Source organism: Acomys russatus, chromosome 21 (genome assembly GCF_903995435.1).
Source record: "Acomys russatus chromosome 21, mAcoRus1.1, whole genome shotgun sequence".
NCBI classification, from domain to species: domain Eukaryota; kingdom Metazoa; phylum Chordata; class Mammalia; order Rodentia; family Muridae; genus Acomys; species Acomys russatus.
The window spans coordinates 35,183,115-35,200,144 of NC_067157.1; the positions used below are offsets into that span (position 1 = coordinate 35,183,115).

Below are 17,030 nucleotides of genomic sequence, written 5' to 3' on the forward strand. Positions count from 1 at the left end.
GTCAGACCTGTGAAATCTTTCAGTTATGCCAAATGAACATGAGTTGTTGCATCTGTTAGAGGTGCAACAGCTGAAGCAATCAGAATGGAGACGTCAATATTACTTTTCTCCTTCCAACTCCACATATATACATTTTCAGTGATTTAAATCAGAGATATGTACAGACAATGCCATTCGATTTCTGACCACTAAAACTAAAGTTTCCTGGAACCGTCTATGAAGACTAAGTTTTAGCATGGTACTGTTTTTGAGAGCACGTGTGTTGCTGAAGTGTGTAGATTTTGTAACCATAGCCTCTTATTCTATGGAAATCTTCATCAATTCACATTAACTTCCCAGAGTAGCACTGACCAGGACCAGGTGTATGTGTTTCACACCACATCTATCCCTGGCCCTAGCACCTGAATCTTATTAAATATTGTGCTGCAACTATCAGATGTTAGAGACCAATAAAGTAGCTGAGATGCACAGATCTAGGGAATATATATCCTCCAAAAGAAACAGCATCAGCAGGCACTTTATTCACTGTTGCCTCTGCTAACTTGACCTGTGTTTTCAAGAGTCCTCTTTATAACATTTGGGTGGAGACTGTCACAAATTAGGCAAACTCTATAAAACTCACTGGCAAGACCTCAGGATGTTTCTCAGCTTCATTGTCTTGTTCTTCAGAGACATTTGATGCAGCAAATACTTCAAATTGGCTGAAATCTGCAAAATTTGGTTGTTCTGGTATCTGCTGAGGTGAGGTACTAGTGTGAGGTACTAGTGTGATGTGACCATCAGCATCCACTGGGCGATGCACAGAGGGACCGGGTGCCTGTACAACCGTTTAGAACAAAGGAACAAACATTTTATCAGCATCAGCAGTATCACAGTGTGGCCTTCTTCATATGGTACTACATGACAGCAAATATCTCAGATACATTTGCACACAGCCCATCCCCCTGTATTGAACTTGGCTTTCAGTAAGACCTCAGGCTGCTATACAGCACACTGTATGTCCACACCTCAGGCTGCTATACAGTACACTGTATGTCCACACCTCAGGCTGCTATACAGCACACTGTATGTCCACACCTCAGGCTGCTATACAGCACACTGTATGTCCACACCTCAGGCTGCTATACAGCACACTGTATGTCCACACCTCAGGCTGCTATACAGCACACTGTATGTCCACACCTCAGGCTGCTATACAGTAGTACACTGTATGTCCACACCTCAGGCTGCTATACAGTACACTGTATGTCCACACCTCAGGCTGCTATACAGTACACTGTATGTCCACACCTCAGTGGAGGCCATTCTTTTTCTTTGGAATGCAACACGGACCTCTTTATCTTCTGGGTTTAATTCCTTCATTTCACTTGCATCTAACTTTACTAACCACCAAGGCTGTTCCCATGTGTTCTCTAAATATGTTTCCTGCAGCACTTCAATTCTGACCCAAAAGGGATGCAAATGTCCAGAGAGCTAGAGTAGGCTCTGTCTGAGTCAATGTTGGCTCTAGAAAACCATCACATATCTCCATCTTATAATCTACTGTTCTGCTGAACCATTTAAGACACTTTTAGTTTCTTTTTCTTTTTTAAAAATTTTTTATTTTTTGTTTCTTAGTAACCCAAATTATTGAAATCCTTACCTTCCAAGAATATATTGACTAAGTGCCAACCTTAGAGATAATTATAAATGGAATGAAGTGTCTAAGGCACAAACGTATCCTGGGGACTGCAATAACTACCATTTTTTGTTTTGTGTTTGTTTGTTTTTCCAGACAGGGTTTCTTTGTGTAGCCTTGGCTGTCCTGGGCCCCTGGTCTACAATGCTGCCTGCCTCTGCGTCTCCAAGCATTGGGATTACAGGCATGTGCCACTGTGTCTGGCTAACTGCCATTTTTAACAAGAATGTTGGGAAATTACCTGTGAGGGCTGAGGTCTTGGAGGCACTGCAGGGGGATGGGCAACAGCTCCAGCCTGTTGTTGTCCTGTGTGAATACACAAATTCTTGAGTGGTTACATAATTATTTTACTGTAGAAGAAACAAGTAAATGACCACATGACGAAACATGTCTAAGAGCGCTTGGTGATGTTACAAGGGCAGTTACTATCTTGTACAAAGCTCTAAGTGAGGCTGACGCTGTAGCTCAGTGGTAGAGCAGTTGCCTAGCATGCTTAAAGCTCTGAGTTTGATCCAGGTGACATGGTATCTCACACCTATAATTCCAGAATTTGGGAGGTAGAGGCAAGGCGATGAGAAGTTAGTTCAAAGTCAACTTTGGCTACGTAGTGAGTTTGAGGCCAGCTGGGGCTACATAAGACTGTTAAAACAAAATCCAAACCAAAAGCTCTACATGTGGCCTAGTGGTTCAATTTCATGGCCTCTCCCCAGACCTCATTTCTCTTGTCACTTCCATTACATGAAGGACTGTTAACAACAAACTCTTGCCTATTTCCTTAACAGTAGCCTGTTCTTGGTTTTCTCCTTCATCTTTCTGATTTTCTTTGGCTACCAGAAGAAAGTCTTTAAAATTTTCATTTAACTATCATCTCTACATAAATAATTTTCAACACTTCAATTTTTCTTGGCTCAAAGGTCCAACAGTCTGTTGATTACTTACATTTTCCCTCACTACAACTTTTAATCATACTGAATAAAACACCATCTCTGTACTAGCTTTTCTATTTCAATCACTGTAATTACAATACTGCCAGCTGTATAAACACTAAAAAATCTTCAAGTCATGGTTCTCCTCTGTTAGCCAAATTAAGACTTATCAGTTCCCCCACAACACTGATGCAACCACATCTTTTAAATTTTTCTGTGATATCTTTTAAGTTCCTATCTTTATTATTTGTATATAAACACACCTTAGTCATTTGATGTCTTTCTACTCTACTCTGGTTTTTAAGACACAGTTTCTCTGCCTATTGGAAGTAGCTCTATAGTTGTCCTTGAACTGTCTTGGCTGTCTTTGAACTCAGAGATCTGGCTGCCCCTGCTTTCCGAATGCTTGGATCATTTGATGTATTTAATCCACATTTTTCTTTTCTTTTCAAAGATTTATTTATTTATTATTATGTATACAGAGCTTTGAGTGCATGTAAATCTGCAGGCCAGAGAAGGGCATCAGATGGTTGTGAGCCACCATGTGGTTACTCACTCATGACCTCTGGAAGAACAGTCAGTGCTCTTAACCACTGAGCCAGCTCTCTAGCCCCCATTTTTTCTTATATGTTAAAAAAAAAAAAAAAAAAAAATATATATATATATATATATATATATATATGAGAAACAAAAAAAAAGTTATACCTTGGATTAACTTTAAAACAATGTATATTAATACAATTAATGCATGTACGATTCCCTAGCCCTCCCTACCTGTGGTAACTGCAAAGGTCCGATTCATATCTAAGGATGATGATCTAGAATGAGAGGGCTGAGGTCTTGGAGGGGGAGGTGGTGGCGCAGTGTTATCAGGTGACGTTCCTGAATGAGACCTGCAAGATTCATCAGTCACAATTGGTTAACACTGGAGCTCGATCCTTCTTAAGCATTCACACTTGGCTAAACAGCCAAGAACCTTATTACGATGACACTTTTTCAGGCAGTATGTAAGCAGGTATTACAACTAATAAAAGCAGCACTATCTACGCTGTGTCTGAAACAAACCGTTACTTAATGTGCCAAATAACTTTCTATAAAGTCATAAGCTTGTAACACATTTGAAGTAAATGTCCACATGATTTATCTAGACAGATCACAAATCTCTTGTGATGCTTCCCATTCAACGGAAGGCAAGAGAATCCTTACATGGTAGGTAAGCTGGGAGAGAATCTGGCTCCGCTGTGAGATGCTCATTCCATGGCACCAGAGCTACCCCACTTTGGCGGCCACTATGGTGAAGCTTAACTAACTCTAAAGTCTTTTTTTTCTGAAGACTCCATGACTCTGGCAAACACATCCTCACAGCCAGGATAAAAAGAACAAGCTCCAATATAACTGGAAATCTAAGAAACACAGAAGAACTCCATACATCAAAGAAAGGAAGCACATGGTCTTCTGTCTTTTAAGTTCCTTGGAAATTTGGAAGGGGAGTTCTCTTGTGCGCTCTCTCTCTCTCTCTCTCTCTCTCTCTCTCTCTCTCTCTCTCTCTCTCTCTCTCTCTCTCTCTCCTTCCTTCCCTCCTTCCCCCCTTCCCTCCCGTTCTCCCTAACAGGCAAGGTGCAGAAAGATTTTCACTATATGTAAAATATGAGAAGTGAAAAATGCTTCTCTCCTCTATGTTTGAGCAGATGCTAAGGTCATGCAGACAAACCTCAAGCATCCATCCCTTTGTTTATGCCATGTATTGTTTGTGCCTATAAAATTGCAGGGTGAGCAGGTAGCTCCCATTGGGCCCTGTTCAGGGTGTTTAAAACAAAGTTTTAGTGGTCCTTGCCACAGAGTCACATGCTGATACCTAAACTCTTACAGTTCTACTGACACAAAGGATTGAATTAACATCTATTTCCAAGAAGTTATCAGCTCTTTTTTAGACCCCTTTATAAAACACATAAAAACAAAACAACATTAACAATGGGGTTCCTTTTTAGTTTTTAACAAGTAGAACCAAAATATTTGTCTTTTACATAAATGAATAGGTATTTAACATCTTTCAGAGAGCAAATAAATTGTACTTGGTCTTAAGTAACTTTAACTATTAAAGTGCACAAGGAGAGTTCAACAGTTTTTTGTTTTGTTTTGTTTTGGTATAAATACTGACCTTTGACGAGTTACATTGCTCCCAATCTGCTCCGGGTCAGAAGGGAAAGAGTCTGAACTACTGTACTCATCTGCTGGTAAACAGATACTTCCTAGTTAATAATACTCATTTCTTTGCTTTCTACTCTCCTACCACAAATGTTAAGTAATAGATTGCTTCACTGCTTCAAAAATCAGAGACATTCAAAGACTGCTGAATAGGCTAACAGTTCACTGCAGTGTTACCAACTATAAAAATCAAACACATTACACAAAGACAGAATAAGTTACAATCTAAGTAAAATACTTAGTGAAACAAATATTCAAAATAAATCATAAATACATACACATATTACAATTATTTCTTACACAAAAATGGTAACTATACAAAAAAAATGGTAACTATAGGTTGAATAGCTCTTATATGAGATGCTTTGGGCTGAAAATGCTTCTGCTTTCTATCCCTCCCCACAAATTTAAAGTATTTGCATAGACATGAGGTACCCAGAGAGCAGAGCCAAGTCTAAACGCATACCTATTCCGTATCTACCATCATGTACACAGCCAGATTTGTAATGTGCCTTTGTTTTTACTGTAATCTGTCAAGAGCTCAGGTGATGCCATTTTGATGCTCAAAAAGTTTGGGACTTTGAAGCATTTCCCATTTTAGATTTTGAGATTATTGTTGCTTACTCTGTATTATAAATTCACAAAATATGATTTAAAGTAGACAATAAAATGGTTAACTCTAGACATTGAGAATGCGAATAATCATTTTCTTATTTTTATAGTAGGTACAAATTGTTTTGTAGTGGAAAATTTTCACATGAAAGATTAGAAATAGTTTTAAAAATGAAAGTTTGCTTTATTTGGGATGGTGGCACTGTTTCCAGATAAAAGGAGCTTTCTTTGCTACTGTAGCCCTCCTGCTCTCCCCCAACCACAGAGGCAAGCCTTGGATCCTTTCTTCTATGCTATGGAAGACAGGTAAGCAAACCCTCTAGTGACTAGTGTTTTCCTACAGAGGCTACAGAGTGTACTCCCAAATCTTACCACTGCTCACCAACACATACCACTCCCACTCCAACCCAAGCCAGCGTCTTCTTGTCACTGGATTATCACAACTATCTCCTCTTTCAGCGCTTGCCTACTTTTGGCATGGTACGAGATCAGAAGGGTATTTTAAAAAGGAATGGTGGGTCTCCTGTCTCTAATGATTTTTTACACCATTCAGTAAGAGTAAAAATGTTACAACATTTCCTCTACTGTTCTCACACTTGCTCCCTCTGCTACCAACTTCAACTCTATTCTAGGTCACTGCCTGCAGTCTGTAGAGCAAAGCTTCCTGCCTAGGGGCTGCACACTACCTGCTGCCTATGTTTCAGTCATCTCATTCCCACAAGTCACAGAGCTGTCACTCGGCTCCTCCAAATTTTAAGACAGATGTTATCTTCTAATAAAACTTTCTTTGTTCTCTTCATTTAAAATGGCACTCTTATTCCTCTTTCCAGCTTTTAAGTTCTAGCCATGAAATTAGCTTTCTTTTAACACAAGAGTGCCCCCATCCAGCTGCAGTCACCCTTATAAACTCAATATACACGGAGAGTTGTTTTATTTTGCTTATTTCTAACTCCTCACTCCCTGAACCTCCTGGCACATAGTATCCTATTACCATGGCTGGATGAGTGAATACATCCCCAATGTTTTGTGAGAAACAAAGAAAGAAACATCAGGGGAAGAGCCAAAGTAACATGCGGAGTGATGGCAAACAGGTCGAGTCATATATCCACCACACACAGAGCAACATGTTTTAAAGAGGCATCATCCCCTATTTTATGTAGTGAACACAGTACTAAATAGGTACAGTATTTCAAGTCCCTAGACTTTAAATTTATTTAATAAACTCAAATGAGAGATATGTTGGTATCTTTCACTTACCTACAGTATTTCCAGAAGGAAATTTAACTGATGAATTGATTTTGTTTTCTTCTGAAAGGTCAGATGCTTTCACAAGTAACGGGCTGGTGGGATTCGTATGATCTAGTCCAGAGTTAAGAGGCAACAATGCAAGACACAGACATGTCATTGATAAAATTTATGAGAGTGAATTACAATAGAAGGTAATTTATTTCTCTGTATTTTCACTTGGTTAACTTTATCCCTACAGCACAGGTAACAAACCTCCCAAAATCTGGGCTAAAAATGATTTCAGTGCCGACTTATACAGACAACAACTTTGCCTCTGAAGACTCTTAACTAAGCTAGAAATGGTGCTGCACATCTGGACTACAACACTTGGGAGGCTGAGGCAGGAAGATCAAGGTTTAAGGTTACACAGTGAGAACCCACATGGCTGCTTACAACCATCTCAAGTTGCATGGCACCCAATGGCCTCTTCTGACCGCCGCAGGTGCTAGGGACACATCCGTATACACACAGGGAAGTACTCATCCACTCAAAACTATCACAAATCTAAACAACAACAAAAACCCAAACCCATTTAAAGCGTTATAACGTAAAACAAGTTCTTTTAAAAAATTATGATATTGTTTAAATGCAGAGCCCTGAGGGTTAAAAGGAAAATAAACAATTGCTAGTTAGGTGTGGTGGCGTGTGCCTTTACTCCCAGAACTCTAGAGGCAACGGCAGGCAGAGCTCTGTGAATTTAGAACAGCCTGGTCTACAAAGCAAGCTACAGGCCAGCCAGGGCCGTGTCAAAAAAAAAAAAAAAAGTCATTTATTAAAAAAACTCCAACCTTCAGAGAATGATTTCTTCTGCATGCTAGCAGCAAGCTGAGCTAAAACAGCCTGCTGGCAGCTTCCTTACCACTGCCTGTCCTCTTCAGTTCCATCTCCTGCATGTGGATTTTGCTTGGAGTCATGCGAATGGGAACTGGGTGGACAATAGCAGTGTCCTAAAGACAAATAAAGTAAAAACGTATTTTGCGTTAGGAATCGTGGTATCCTGAAGACTAACAACATAGAACACCCCCCCTCACATTTTTCTTATTCACAGTAATGCAAATGTGACATCTTTAAAAATTAAAAGCTCAATTTAAAAAAAAATGAAGTTTACATGATGAATAATTTGATTTCATAAAGTCTAAGTTGAATGATTAAAGAATTTCATGAAATCTACTTATGAAAAAACAACTCAAAATAATATTTGAAAACAAACTGCAATGACCTGATGAGATTATATAAATGTTAACCTGTGAGGTAAATTATTTCATGAGAACTTAAAAGCTAAGTGACAAACTGAAAATTGTTTTTACTATACTGCTTAAGAATATTTTGTTTTCTTTTAACCTATAAAACAAAAATAACCAGAAGTCTGGCTTACTGCAATTTTAGGTATGATAAATGCTTTTTATCCACAACGGAATATACTACTCTAGACCCCCACACCAACATGCCAGTATTTTATGACTGCAATACATCAAATTTGCTACGTTTCCTGAGAGGTGATTTTAGAGGAGTAAAGCAGTTGAAGGTAGTGATTTCTGGGAGGAGGTAAGGAAAGAGTAAAGGCAAAGAAAATAAGCGAAGGCAGAGAGCAGTCTCTTGGAAGGAGCTCTGTGGCTGAGACCCGCTGGGAGCAGCCAGAACCAGCTCAAACACCTGGCTGCAGAGCAACTGAAAGCCATGGCGAGGAGGCTTGGCTACTCCTATGAGGAAGGGATCAGCTCATGGGAGCCTGAGCTCCTCATAGGCAAGGATCTAGTTGTGCAGTAAGTGGAGTGCAGGGCACTGACCTTCAGCTTGCAGCAGACACTGCTGTGGTGATAAAACCCAGTGGACAGTAAACCCACGAGGGAAAAATTACACACCAACATATGCCTTTTATTTGACAGGCTTTGTTGGTTTACTCTCATCATTTCAAAACTTAAACAGTTTATAACAAATTTGTCATAGCTATTACATGGACAAAATGATTTAGAGTAATTTCCTGTTCCTATACTAGTGAGAATCTAACCAGGATTCATGTACATAACCAATAAACCTGAACCACCATTTCCTCCTCCCTCTAAAATTATAGTTAAACATCAGTGTTATACTTAAAATACTTAAGACATGGCCATATTTATGATTATAAAATGTGGCTTTATTAAATGATATCCTAGTTCTATTTTTTTATATTGTCATAATTTTCATTTTTGCTGAACTGGTTGGTGTTGGTGGCTTTTCACTATGGTCAGTTTGTATTCTTTGATGATTTGGGCATGTTTGTACTTCTTTCTTGTTGTTTCTGAGTGTATGTAACTTTTATATTGGTTTGTTTCTAAATGATACAACTCCCCCCCCCGCCCCCCGAGACAAGGTTTCTCTGTGTAGTCTTGGCTGTCCTGGACTTGCTTTGTAGACCAGGCTGGTCTTGAACTTATAGCAATCCGCCTGCCTCTGCCTCCTGAGTGCTGGGATTAAAGGCGTGTGCTACCATACCCGGCAAATGATACAACTTTTAAACATACACTTTATGTATTTTTTCCAATGTGTGACTAATATACTTAGTATTCTTTGTATTTTATGTTTTGGTAAATGTAATTAAATATAATTTAGTCTGCTTAACCAATAAAAGAGTTTGTGCTTGTGGCATTTTTATAAAATATATATTCCCCTGTTCCCAATTTAGACATTTACACATGATACCCTCTCATCTCTTCTGCACAGACTATTGTTGTGGATACAGAATTTTCAATGCCTTCATTGGATGAGAGTTTTAATAGTGTAATTCTAATTATTAATATATTAATTGCTAAAAGGAGTTATTTCTTCCTCTCTAAAGTGATTTTCTACTTTTAACTCTATTTCTATAATTTTTGCTACATTTTAAAAATATTTTTATTTTTAATTGGGTATTGTGGTGGTTTTGAGTAAGAAAGGCCCCTGTAGGCTCAGATGTTTGAATACTTAATTGCTATGTCTTTGCTCCACCACTGTGGACTGTACTCCCCAAAACTGTAAGCCCAATTAAATGTTCTTTTATCAGTTGACTTGCTCATGGTGCTTTGTCACAGCAATAGAAAGTAACTAAGACTTATATTTTGTATGGGTACGCGTATGTGAGTGCAGGTACCCACTGAGGCTACAGGCGTCAGAGTCCCTAGAGTTGCCTAACTTGGATGCTAGAAACAAAATTTGGTCCTCTGAAAGAGCAGGATAAGCTCTTAACTACTCAGTCTCCTCTCTAGCTCCCTTCATATATTCTTAAGTTATTAGCTAAAACATTAAATTTGTTGTATCTTTCAAATGATAAATCTTTTTCATTACCTTTAAAACAAAACAAAACAAAACAAAAAACAAACCATAGTTTCACCATGTAGTCCTGAATGGACTAGAAATTTCTATGTAGACCAGGGTGGCCTCAACTCCCAAGTGGTAGGATTAAAGGTGTAAGCCACCATACCCAGCTAATTTTATTTCATTTTAAATTATTTTATTACACATTTTTACTTGCACACAAAATATGTAATATAAAATCTAAGCCTTAATTTCTCAGAAGGCACGCTAAGGTAGTCCAAGGGCTCTGTTCCTTTTGCCCAAGGGCAAAAGACAACAAAGCACTATGGTGAGCCTAACATGGATGAGCAAGCGTGCCCTCTGTGACTTGTACAGCTGGACAGGAAGCTTTCATTTTAATATGTAAATGAAGCACCATTAATAGCTATAAAAGGCCATACTTTCTCTGTTTTTATCTACTGTCCCCAAAATTAAAAAAAAAAAAAAAAAAAAACAAAAAAACAAAAAAACATAAAACTCACAAAACTCACCACATCACTTAAAAAAACAAAAAACAAAAAACAAAAACAAAAAAACAGTAGCAGGCTGGCTCTGTCACCTTCTTATACTTTTAAATCACCCAAAAGCCACTTCCAATTGCACATCTGTACCAAGTATTTGGGTGCCTAACTAACTTTTTCATACCGTCATGATTAAGCTCATCTCTCCATACTTTCTACATGCCCTCCATCCTCCTTCTCCTTTCTAGCTAATGCACCCCTGCCTACGAGCTCATCGTCACTTCTTCACAGTGTTAGCTGAGTCATCGCCCACGGTTGCCCTTCCTCACCTAGCTCATCCTAGCACTTGGTGCTACCTTCTAGGCGAAGATCAGGTAAAGCTGATCTCTTCAGTCCAGTCTACTAAGATGTCTCCATCTGAGTTCAACTACATTCTTTAACCCCCAACCTCCCCCAACACATATGTGCACCATATGCTATCACTACACAGAACTTACCCTGTTCATGATATTTTCTGGAAGAAAGGCCTTTGTATACTTTTGCCAACTCCTACTTTCAATCAGGACATACAAGGCATTATGTATAGAGCTGCTGGCATGTACCCTGCCTCCTTTTTAGAAACGTTCAACCTTTCCTTTTCCTGTCTTTCTCTTTCTCTCTCAGTTACTGGCCAAAGTCTGGGCATCCCTGATATTCCAGGTAGAAACTTCTTACTTTGCTCTGAAGTCTGCTCTCCTGCCATGCAGCTGCTTGCCAACCTCCACTGCAGAACCCGACACCTTTCTAGACCCTAACTTACAGGCATGGCTTTCCTCCTCTTCTTCCGACAGCTACCAAGAGTTACAGCAGTGGTTCTCAACCTGGGGGTTGAACAACCCTTTCACAGGGGTTGTCTAAACCATCATAAAGCACAGATATTTACACTACAGTTCATAGAAGTAGCGAAATTATAGTTATAAAGTAGCAATGGAACTAATTTTATAGTTGGGTGTCACCACCACATTTTGGAACTGTATTAAAGGGTGGAAGTATTAGGAAGATTGAGAACCATGGAGTTACAGATTGCTTGCTTTGCTGTTTTCTTCTTAAATGCTAATAAAAGGGCCCTTGAGCTTAAAATTACACACACACACACACACATTCATCATACAAATAACATTCCTTTTTTTGTCCAAAACTCCCCTAAACTCATTGGGTTGAATTAGCCAATCCTTTCTTTGCCTATAGTTTGCCCAGCTATATACCATGATAATTATCAAAATCAGCATGATGATCATCAACTAACAATAATTTATCTGGTTTGTTTAAGACTGGAATCTTGCTGGCATCTTTTATTTGTATAGAACATCAAAGAAGGGTACCACCAAAGCAGGTGAGTTGGCTGGCCTGAACACTGATTAACTCTGTTTATCTGCTGAACTGCTCAGTTCTATAGCACTCAAGAACAGGTATAAACCAGGGCAAGAGTCATCAGTCTAGAATTTCCTTAGTGCACCGATCATATTCACCCTAGCAGTAGCATATTCTACTGGAAACTACTAATACTTGACAAATCATTCAAGAAAAGACAAGTTTATATAAATGAGCTAGCAGAACTTGTTTCACTAGAACTCTGATAGCCTAGTTCATACCCATGGAGCTGCTGCTCTGTGTAAAAGTGTAGACCCGGTACAGGTGTCACATGCTACTAGGCCAGTTTGAAGCTTTCACAGTCCTTTACTCAAAGGACTAGGAAAATTTAATTTTAAAAACCACTCCATTAAACATTCCCAAGCATAAAAATGTTGAATTTATAGTAGAACAGCAGTGCATTTTTGTGTTTGTTTTCACCCTATCCATGGTGATTCTGTCTGAGCATGCCCTGATTCACTCACTAATTGCAATCCTTGTTTATACAGCCTTGCAAAGGGTCATTAGAAATTGCAGCTACAGGCTATGGTTTATGGACAGGCAATATTGAGGTATTAAATGGAGTGTAAGACACTAATATAAGAGGACACAATTGAAAGTGATGTTCTTCTAACTGAGAATCGAAAGGGAGAATAGGAATGGGTTGGACAACAAAGATCTAAGTTTATTACCATAAAAGAAAAATATTATAGACAGATGGGTACTTAATAGTATCAAAGTCAATAAATTCAAGTTTAAAAGCTCAATGAGCATCTCTTATTGTCTCAAAGTCTCATGCCAGCCACATTACAGATAGTAATGGAAAGTACTGAGCTATAGACAAAGTTTGGATTTTTTTCCTGATTTATTGAGACAGAGTCTCTATGTGGCCTAGGACCATCAGTCAAGTGTCAGTGGTAGATTTATAGGCATGTATCACCATGCTCTGCGGAGCTATACAGTTTTTAACACCAGAGTTGATACTCATAAACCTGGACTTTTTGTAAGATATGAGAACATCGAATATTTTTTTCTATATTTCCTACTAGTCATGAATAGAGTTCAAACTTGGCTTGGGTTACACAAGAGTCTGTCTCAAAACAAAACCAAATGTAAACAAACAAAAATCCTCCCAAATAGTGTTCTTGCCTTGTCTGAAAGAGTGCTACTACTATCAGTAATTATTTTCTCTGCCTTTTAAGGGTTAGAAAAAAAATTTCTTTATTGGTAATTCATAAAATATTTCCATTAGTTAATCTATGTAATAACTAGAAGACAGGAGTGATAAAAACAAAGAGTAAAGCTAAAAGAAACATAAGCAGGTGGAGTATAACCCTATAGGGGCAGAACTTATTTTTAAAATCAGGATATGAACTTTGTAGCATTTTTTAGAAAGTGACACAGAAAATCACAGGAAGACAAGACAGAGGTTCTGCTGCACAAGAGTCATCTGTAACTATCAATATGCTTTTGTTGTGCTGAACTCAACACACTAATTAAACAAAAGAATTGTGAATATTTAAAAATGACACTGCATAAATACTGACATAGAGAGTACAAGTTACATGATGTATAAACATACAAATAAAAATTTATGTAAGGTTGCTACAGTGAAACAAACAGTATATGTTTAATAAAACATACACTTAGCAGATGTAACATGGCTAACCAAATCGACTGTCACAAAATACTCCTTACAAACACATGTGCCAGGTCTTAAACATACAGTTTTCTCTCACCAGAATAACTACAAAATATGAAAGACAGCAAAAATGTTCTTCCACCATTGACCACAGAAGAGCCAAAAGGCCTGCCCAATTCTCCTCTGAGCACTGAATCATGCACATCAGCTAAAAACCATAATGATGGAAATTGGGTTAATAAAATTAATTTCAAACAAGCAAGCTAAGTGATTGACTTACAGGATCAGCTGGTGCAATGTTAGAATCAAATTGGGTCAGAGTTTGGGAGCTTGAAGAGCGTTCACTAAATGTCTCCCACTGCTGAACAGACAGAGGAGAGACAAGTCAGCATGGGAGACGCAGTATAAGATCACTGGAGAAGACTTAGCCAAGTCATTCAGAGGCTGCACTGCAAGCTGCATTTTGCAGGATTAACAAAATTCTGCAGTTTCTAATTCCCATTATTACTTCATACTTATCTATGCTGGGCCATCTTATTAATATAAGGTGAATACCTTCATAATAAAATGTACAGTACAAATTTAATGTAATCTCTAAGGATGAGATTAAAACTTATAGAATTAACACTCAAAACACCATAAAGGAAACAGAGCGTAAATGATGGAAATGGCAAGCAAGTAGAAATGCACATGGGTCTCTTGACTAGAACAATGCTTAACTTCAAATTCTGGCCAAACTCTGGTTAAAAACACTGATCTGGATGGAGGAGCTGAAGTTCTAATCAAAATGGAGCATTTGGTGCAACTTGCCAATGCAACCCCTGAAAGATGATTTCATTATGTACGTGCACATATGTACGTGCACATATTTTACACATATGCATAGATATTTAAGAAAATGTAACAGATAAAAAGCAAGGAATTCTGGAACTAATAATGTTTTTAGCTTATTTGTCAATTTGTAGCATGTCAACCTCTGCGATCAGCACTACAAACAGGGCCATGCCAGATCACAAGACAGAACTGCCAATCAGGCACCCTCCCCATGCTGGGAAAATCAGAATGTGGCCGGCCATGAGAGCAAGTCAAGCATCTGAGTATGTGCTATATACAGGAGATGCATGGGAAAAACTGCTTTTCTAAAAGAGGTACACAAAGAAATATCATACCTCTTAAACAGGTGGAAATGATAAGTCAACATTAATCACAGCAAATTTCATTTGACATCTTAGTAACAGCACAGAATTTTTCGTCAAAGTTGTATTAAAACTAACATTTAAATCTAATTCTTAAAGATGATGAGTTGTCCTCTGAGGAGCGAAACATCTACTTACACATATACAATATATACACATATATGCTTACACATAGACACAACTTCCTCATTAACCAAAGTCTTCCTTATAATTCAGTTTGTAAGAGTATATATGCTTTTATGCTTCAAAGCTCATTTTGAAATTTAAAATAATGATACTTAATTTGAGTAGATGTGTAAAAATTAAGTTGTATCACATGAGGATATTGCTGAAAATTATCTACAAAAATAGCTAATAAATGCATTCAACAACTTTTCCTATAGGCTATTTTAATATGAAAACTAAAACACACAGAGCAGAATGTTAATTCCAAGTTGTGACTAAAGCTCACCAAAATTCACTTTTATCACAGGCTTTCACATCAGGAACTGATTTAACAAATTTGGTAATGTAATTAATTTCTTCTTCAGTAAGTATTGTTAAAGGGATTTAGAAGGAGCTGAATTATCTACTTTATAGCAAACAGCTTACATGCAGCACTAAGCTCCTGGGAAGACACTGAGTCTCCCTTCACGGCAAGGACAGTAGTGAATAGCACTAGGCTTTGGACTGGACTACTGGCATCCTAGCTGGGCTGTGCAGACTTGCCGAGCTATATAACCTCTCTGAGCTTCAGTTTCACCATCTTTAGCATGAAATTAGTAATACCTACCTTAAAGGAGTGTGGTGAGGGACTAAGAAATTAAATTAGGTGAAGAGCGTTTTGAACAGAATCAAAAGTGCTTTAACAGTTAGGGAATTTTTTTTTTTTACTGTTTTCTCTTATGGCCCCTCATCTATATCCATCAATGCAGAATAAACACTGAAACAATATTAAGCGTTTGTGGGCAATAAAATATAATCTAAATTTATATTCCAAGTAAATACTTTAATAGCTATTACCAAAACATCTTAAAATCATTGTCTTACTAGCTTTTTATGCATAGCATAAATTCCAAAGCAAAATATGTATAGCAAAAATGTAATATATATTATTACTAGGCATTATAAAATAAAACCTGGTAGTACTTTTTGAGAGAGATAATGCATGCACCTGGAATCAGAACTTAAAAGTAGTTTTTCATCCCTATCTCTCAAGATAATGCCTGATTTCTTTTAGAATGGATATGGACTCTGAAACCTGACACTTTGGGAAGAGTTGCTTCTATGCACAAATCATCAACAACAAGCTAACAGCGCTCTGTTAACTTAATATTGCTTTTTAAAAAAATGACAAAGATTTAGGTGCAGCTTTATAAACGCCTACCCTACTCTTCATAAGCCACCTCTAGTAGCAAATTCTTCTAAGGTTCCCTCCTTAGGGAGCTACCTTGGCTGTACTTAGGTCTTTAGTAGGTCATATAGAAATAGGTCTCTATTTCTCAGCAGCCCAAAATTAACTAGCATGAATTAAACAAAATGCTTTTCTTGCTTTAAAAGAGAGAAAAGCACAAAAGTTTACTTTGTCCTAGAAGTCAACAAGTTTATTTTTGTAGATATAAAATTCAGTTAACAAAGAAAGATTCTTTAAAAAGCTATTAGCAGAGATCTCTAGGGCATGAAATTTTAGAGGGACTTCAGGGGGTATGAGAACAGGGTGCTCAGGCCCTTGCACTTAATTCTAAGAGTGCTCTCTTACTCTCCAAGTAGTTGGGAAGCAGTGCCTTTGTCCCTAGTCTGTTTTGCATACCATTGGTCATAGTTAATATGGTAAAATTATTTCATTTTGTATTATTATTTTTTCTTTTGGTGTTTTGAGGCAGAGTCTCTCTATATAGATCTGGCTGTCCTGGAAATTACCATGTAGACCAAACTGGCCTCTAACTCACACAGATCCTCTGCCTCCCAAGTGCTGGGATTAAGGTATGTGCCATCATGTTTGGCCTCCATTTATTTTGTAGTAAATAAAACTGTAAGTAGTTTGGGTTGTAGAAAATATTTTTTCATGCAGAAAGCTACACTTGTCTCTTGCATCACTTCAATGCCAAAGTTGAAACTATATCCTCAGACACCTTACTTCTATTATTCAGTGGACACGGCAGCTGATGAAACAACAAAGGACTTGTGCCCAAATCTTCCTCTTTAATCTCCCTGGACATGGGATCTGGTTAAGTCACTCTTCTTTTGACTTTCAATTTATGCATTTGCCCTACCCAATTCACAAGGCTTTAGTAGGGAGAGATGGTGAAAACCATATATAGTGTACATAGTACAAAAACCTCA

At 37.9% G+C, this 17,030-nt stretch overlaps 1 protein-coding gene across 4 annotated transcripts in view; it reads right to left on the reverse strand.

Annotated features, from left to right (window-relative positions):
• Reps1 (RALBP1 associated Eps domain containing 1) overlaps nt 1-17,030 on the reverse strand; it is a 67,894-nt gene that overhangs the window by 3,082 nt on the left and 47,782 nt on the right. Inside the window, exons 10-16 of one of the 4 annotated variants that reach the window (XM_051164585.1) lie at nt 13,793-13,873; nt 7,568-7,655; nt 6,679-6,780; nt 4,763-4,832; nt 3,379-3,497; nt 1,920-1,984; nt 623-817 (exon numbers count right to left, since the gene is read on the reverse strand). In XM_051164585.1, the coding sequence (XP_051020542.1) occupies nt 623-817; nt 1,920-1,984; nt 3,379-3,497; nt 4,763-4,832; nt 6,679-6,780; nt 7,568-7,655; nt 13,793-13,873 (720 nt within the window). Of the gene's footprint in view, nt 1-622; nt 818-1,919; nt 1,985-3,378; nt 3,498-4,762; nt 4,836-6,678; nt 6,781-7,567; nt 7,656-13,792; nt 13,874-17,030 lie in introns of all 4 variants that reach the window. The other 3 variants (XM_051164584.1, XM_051164587.1, XM_051164586.1) reach the window with 3 other exon arrangements.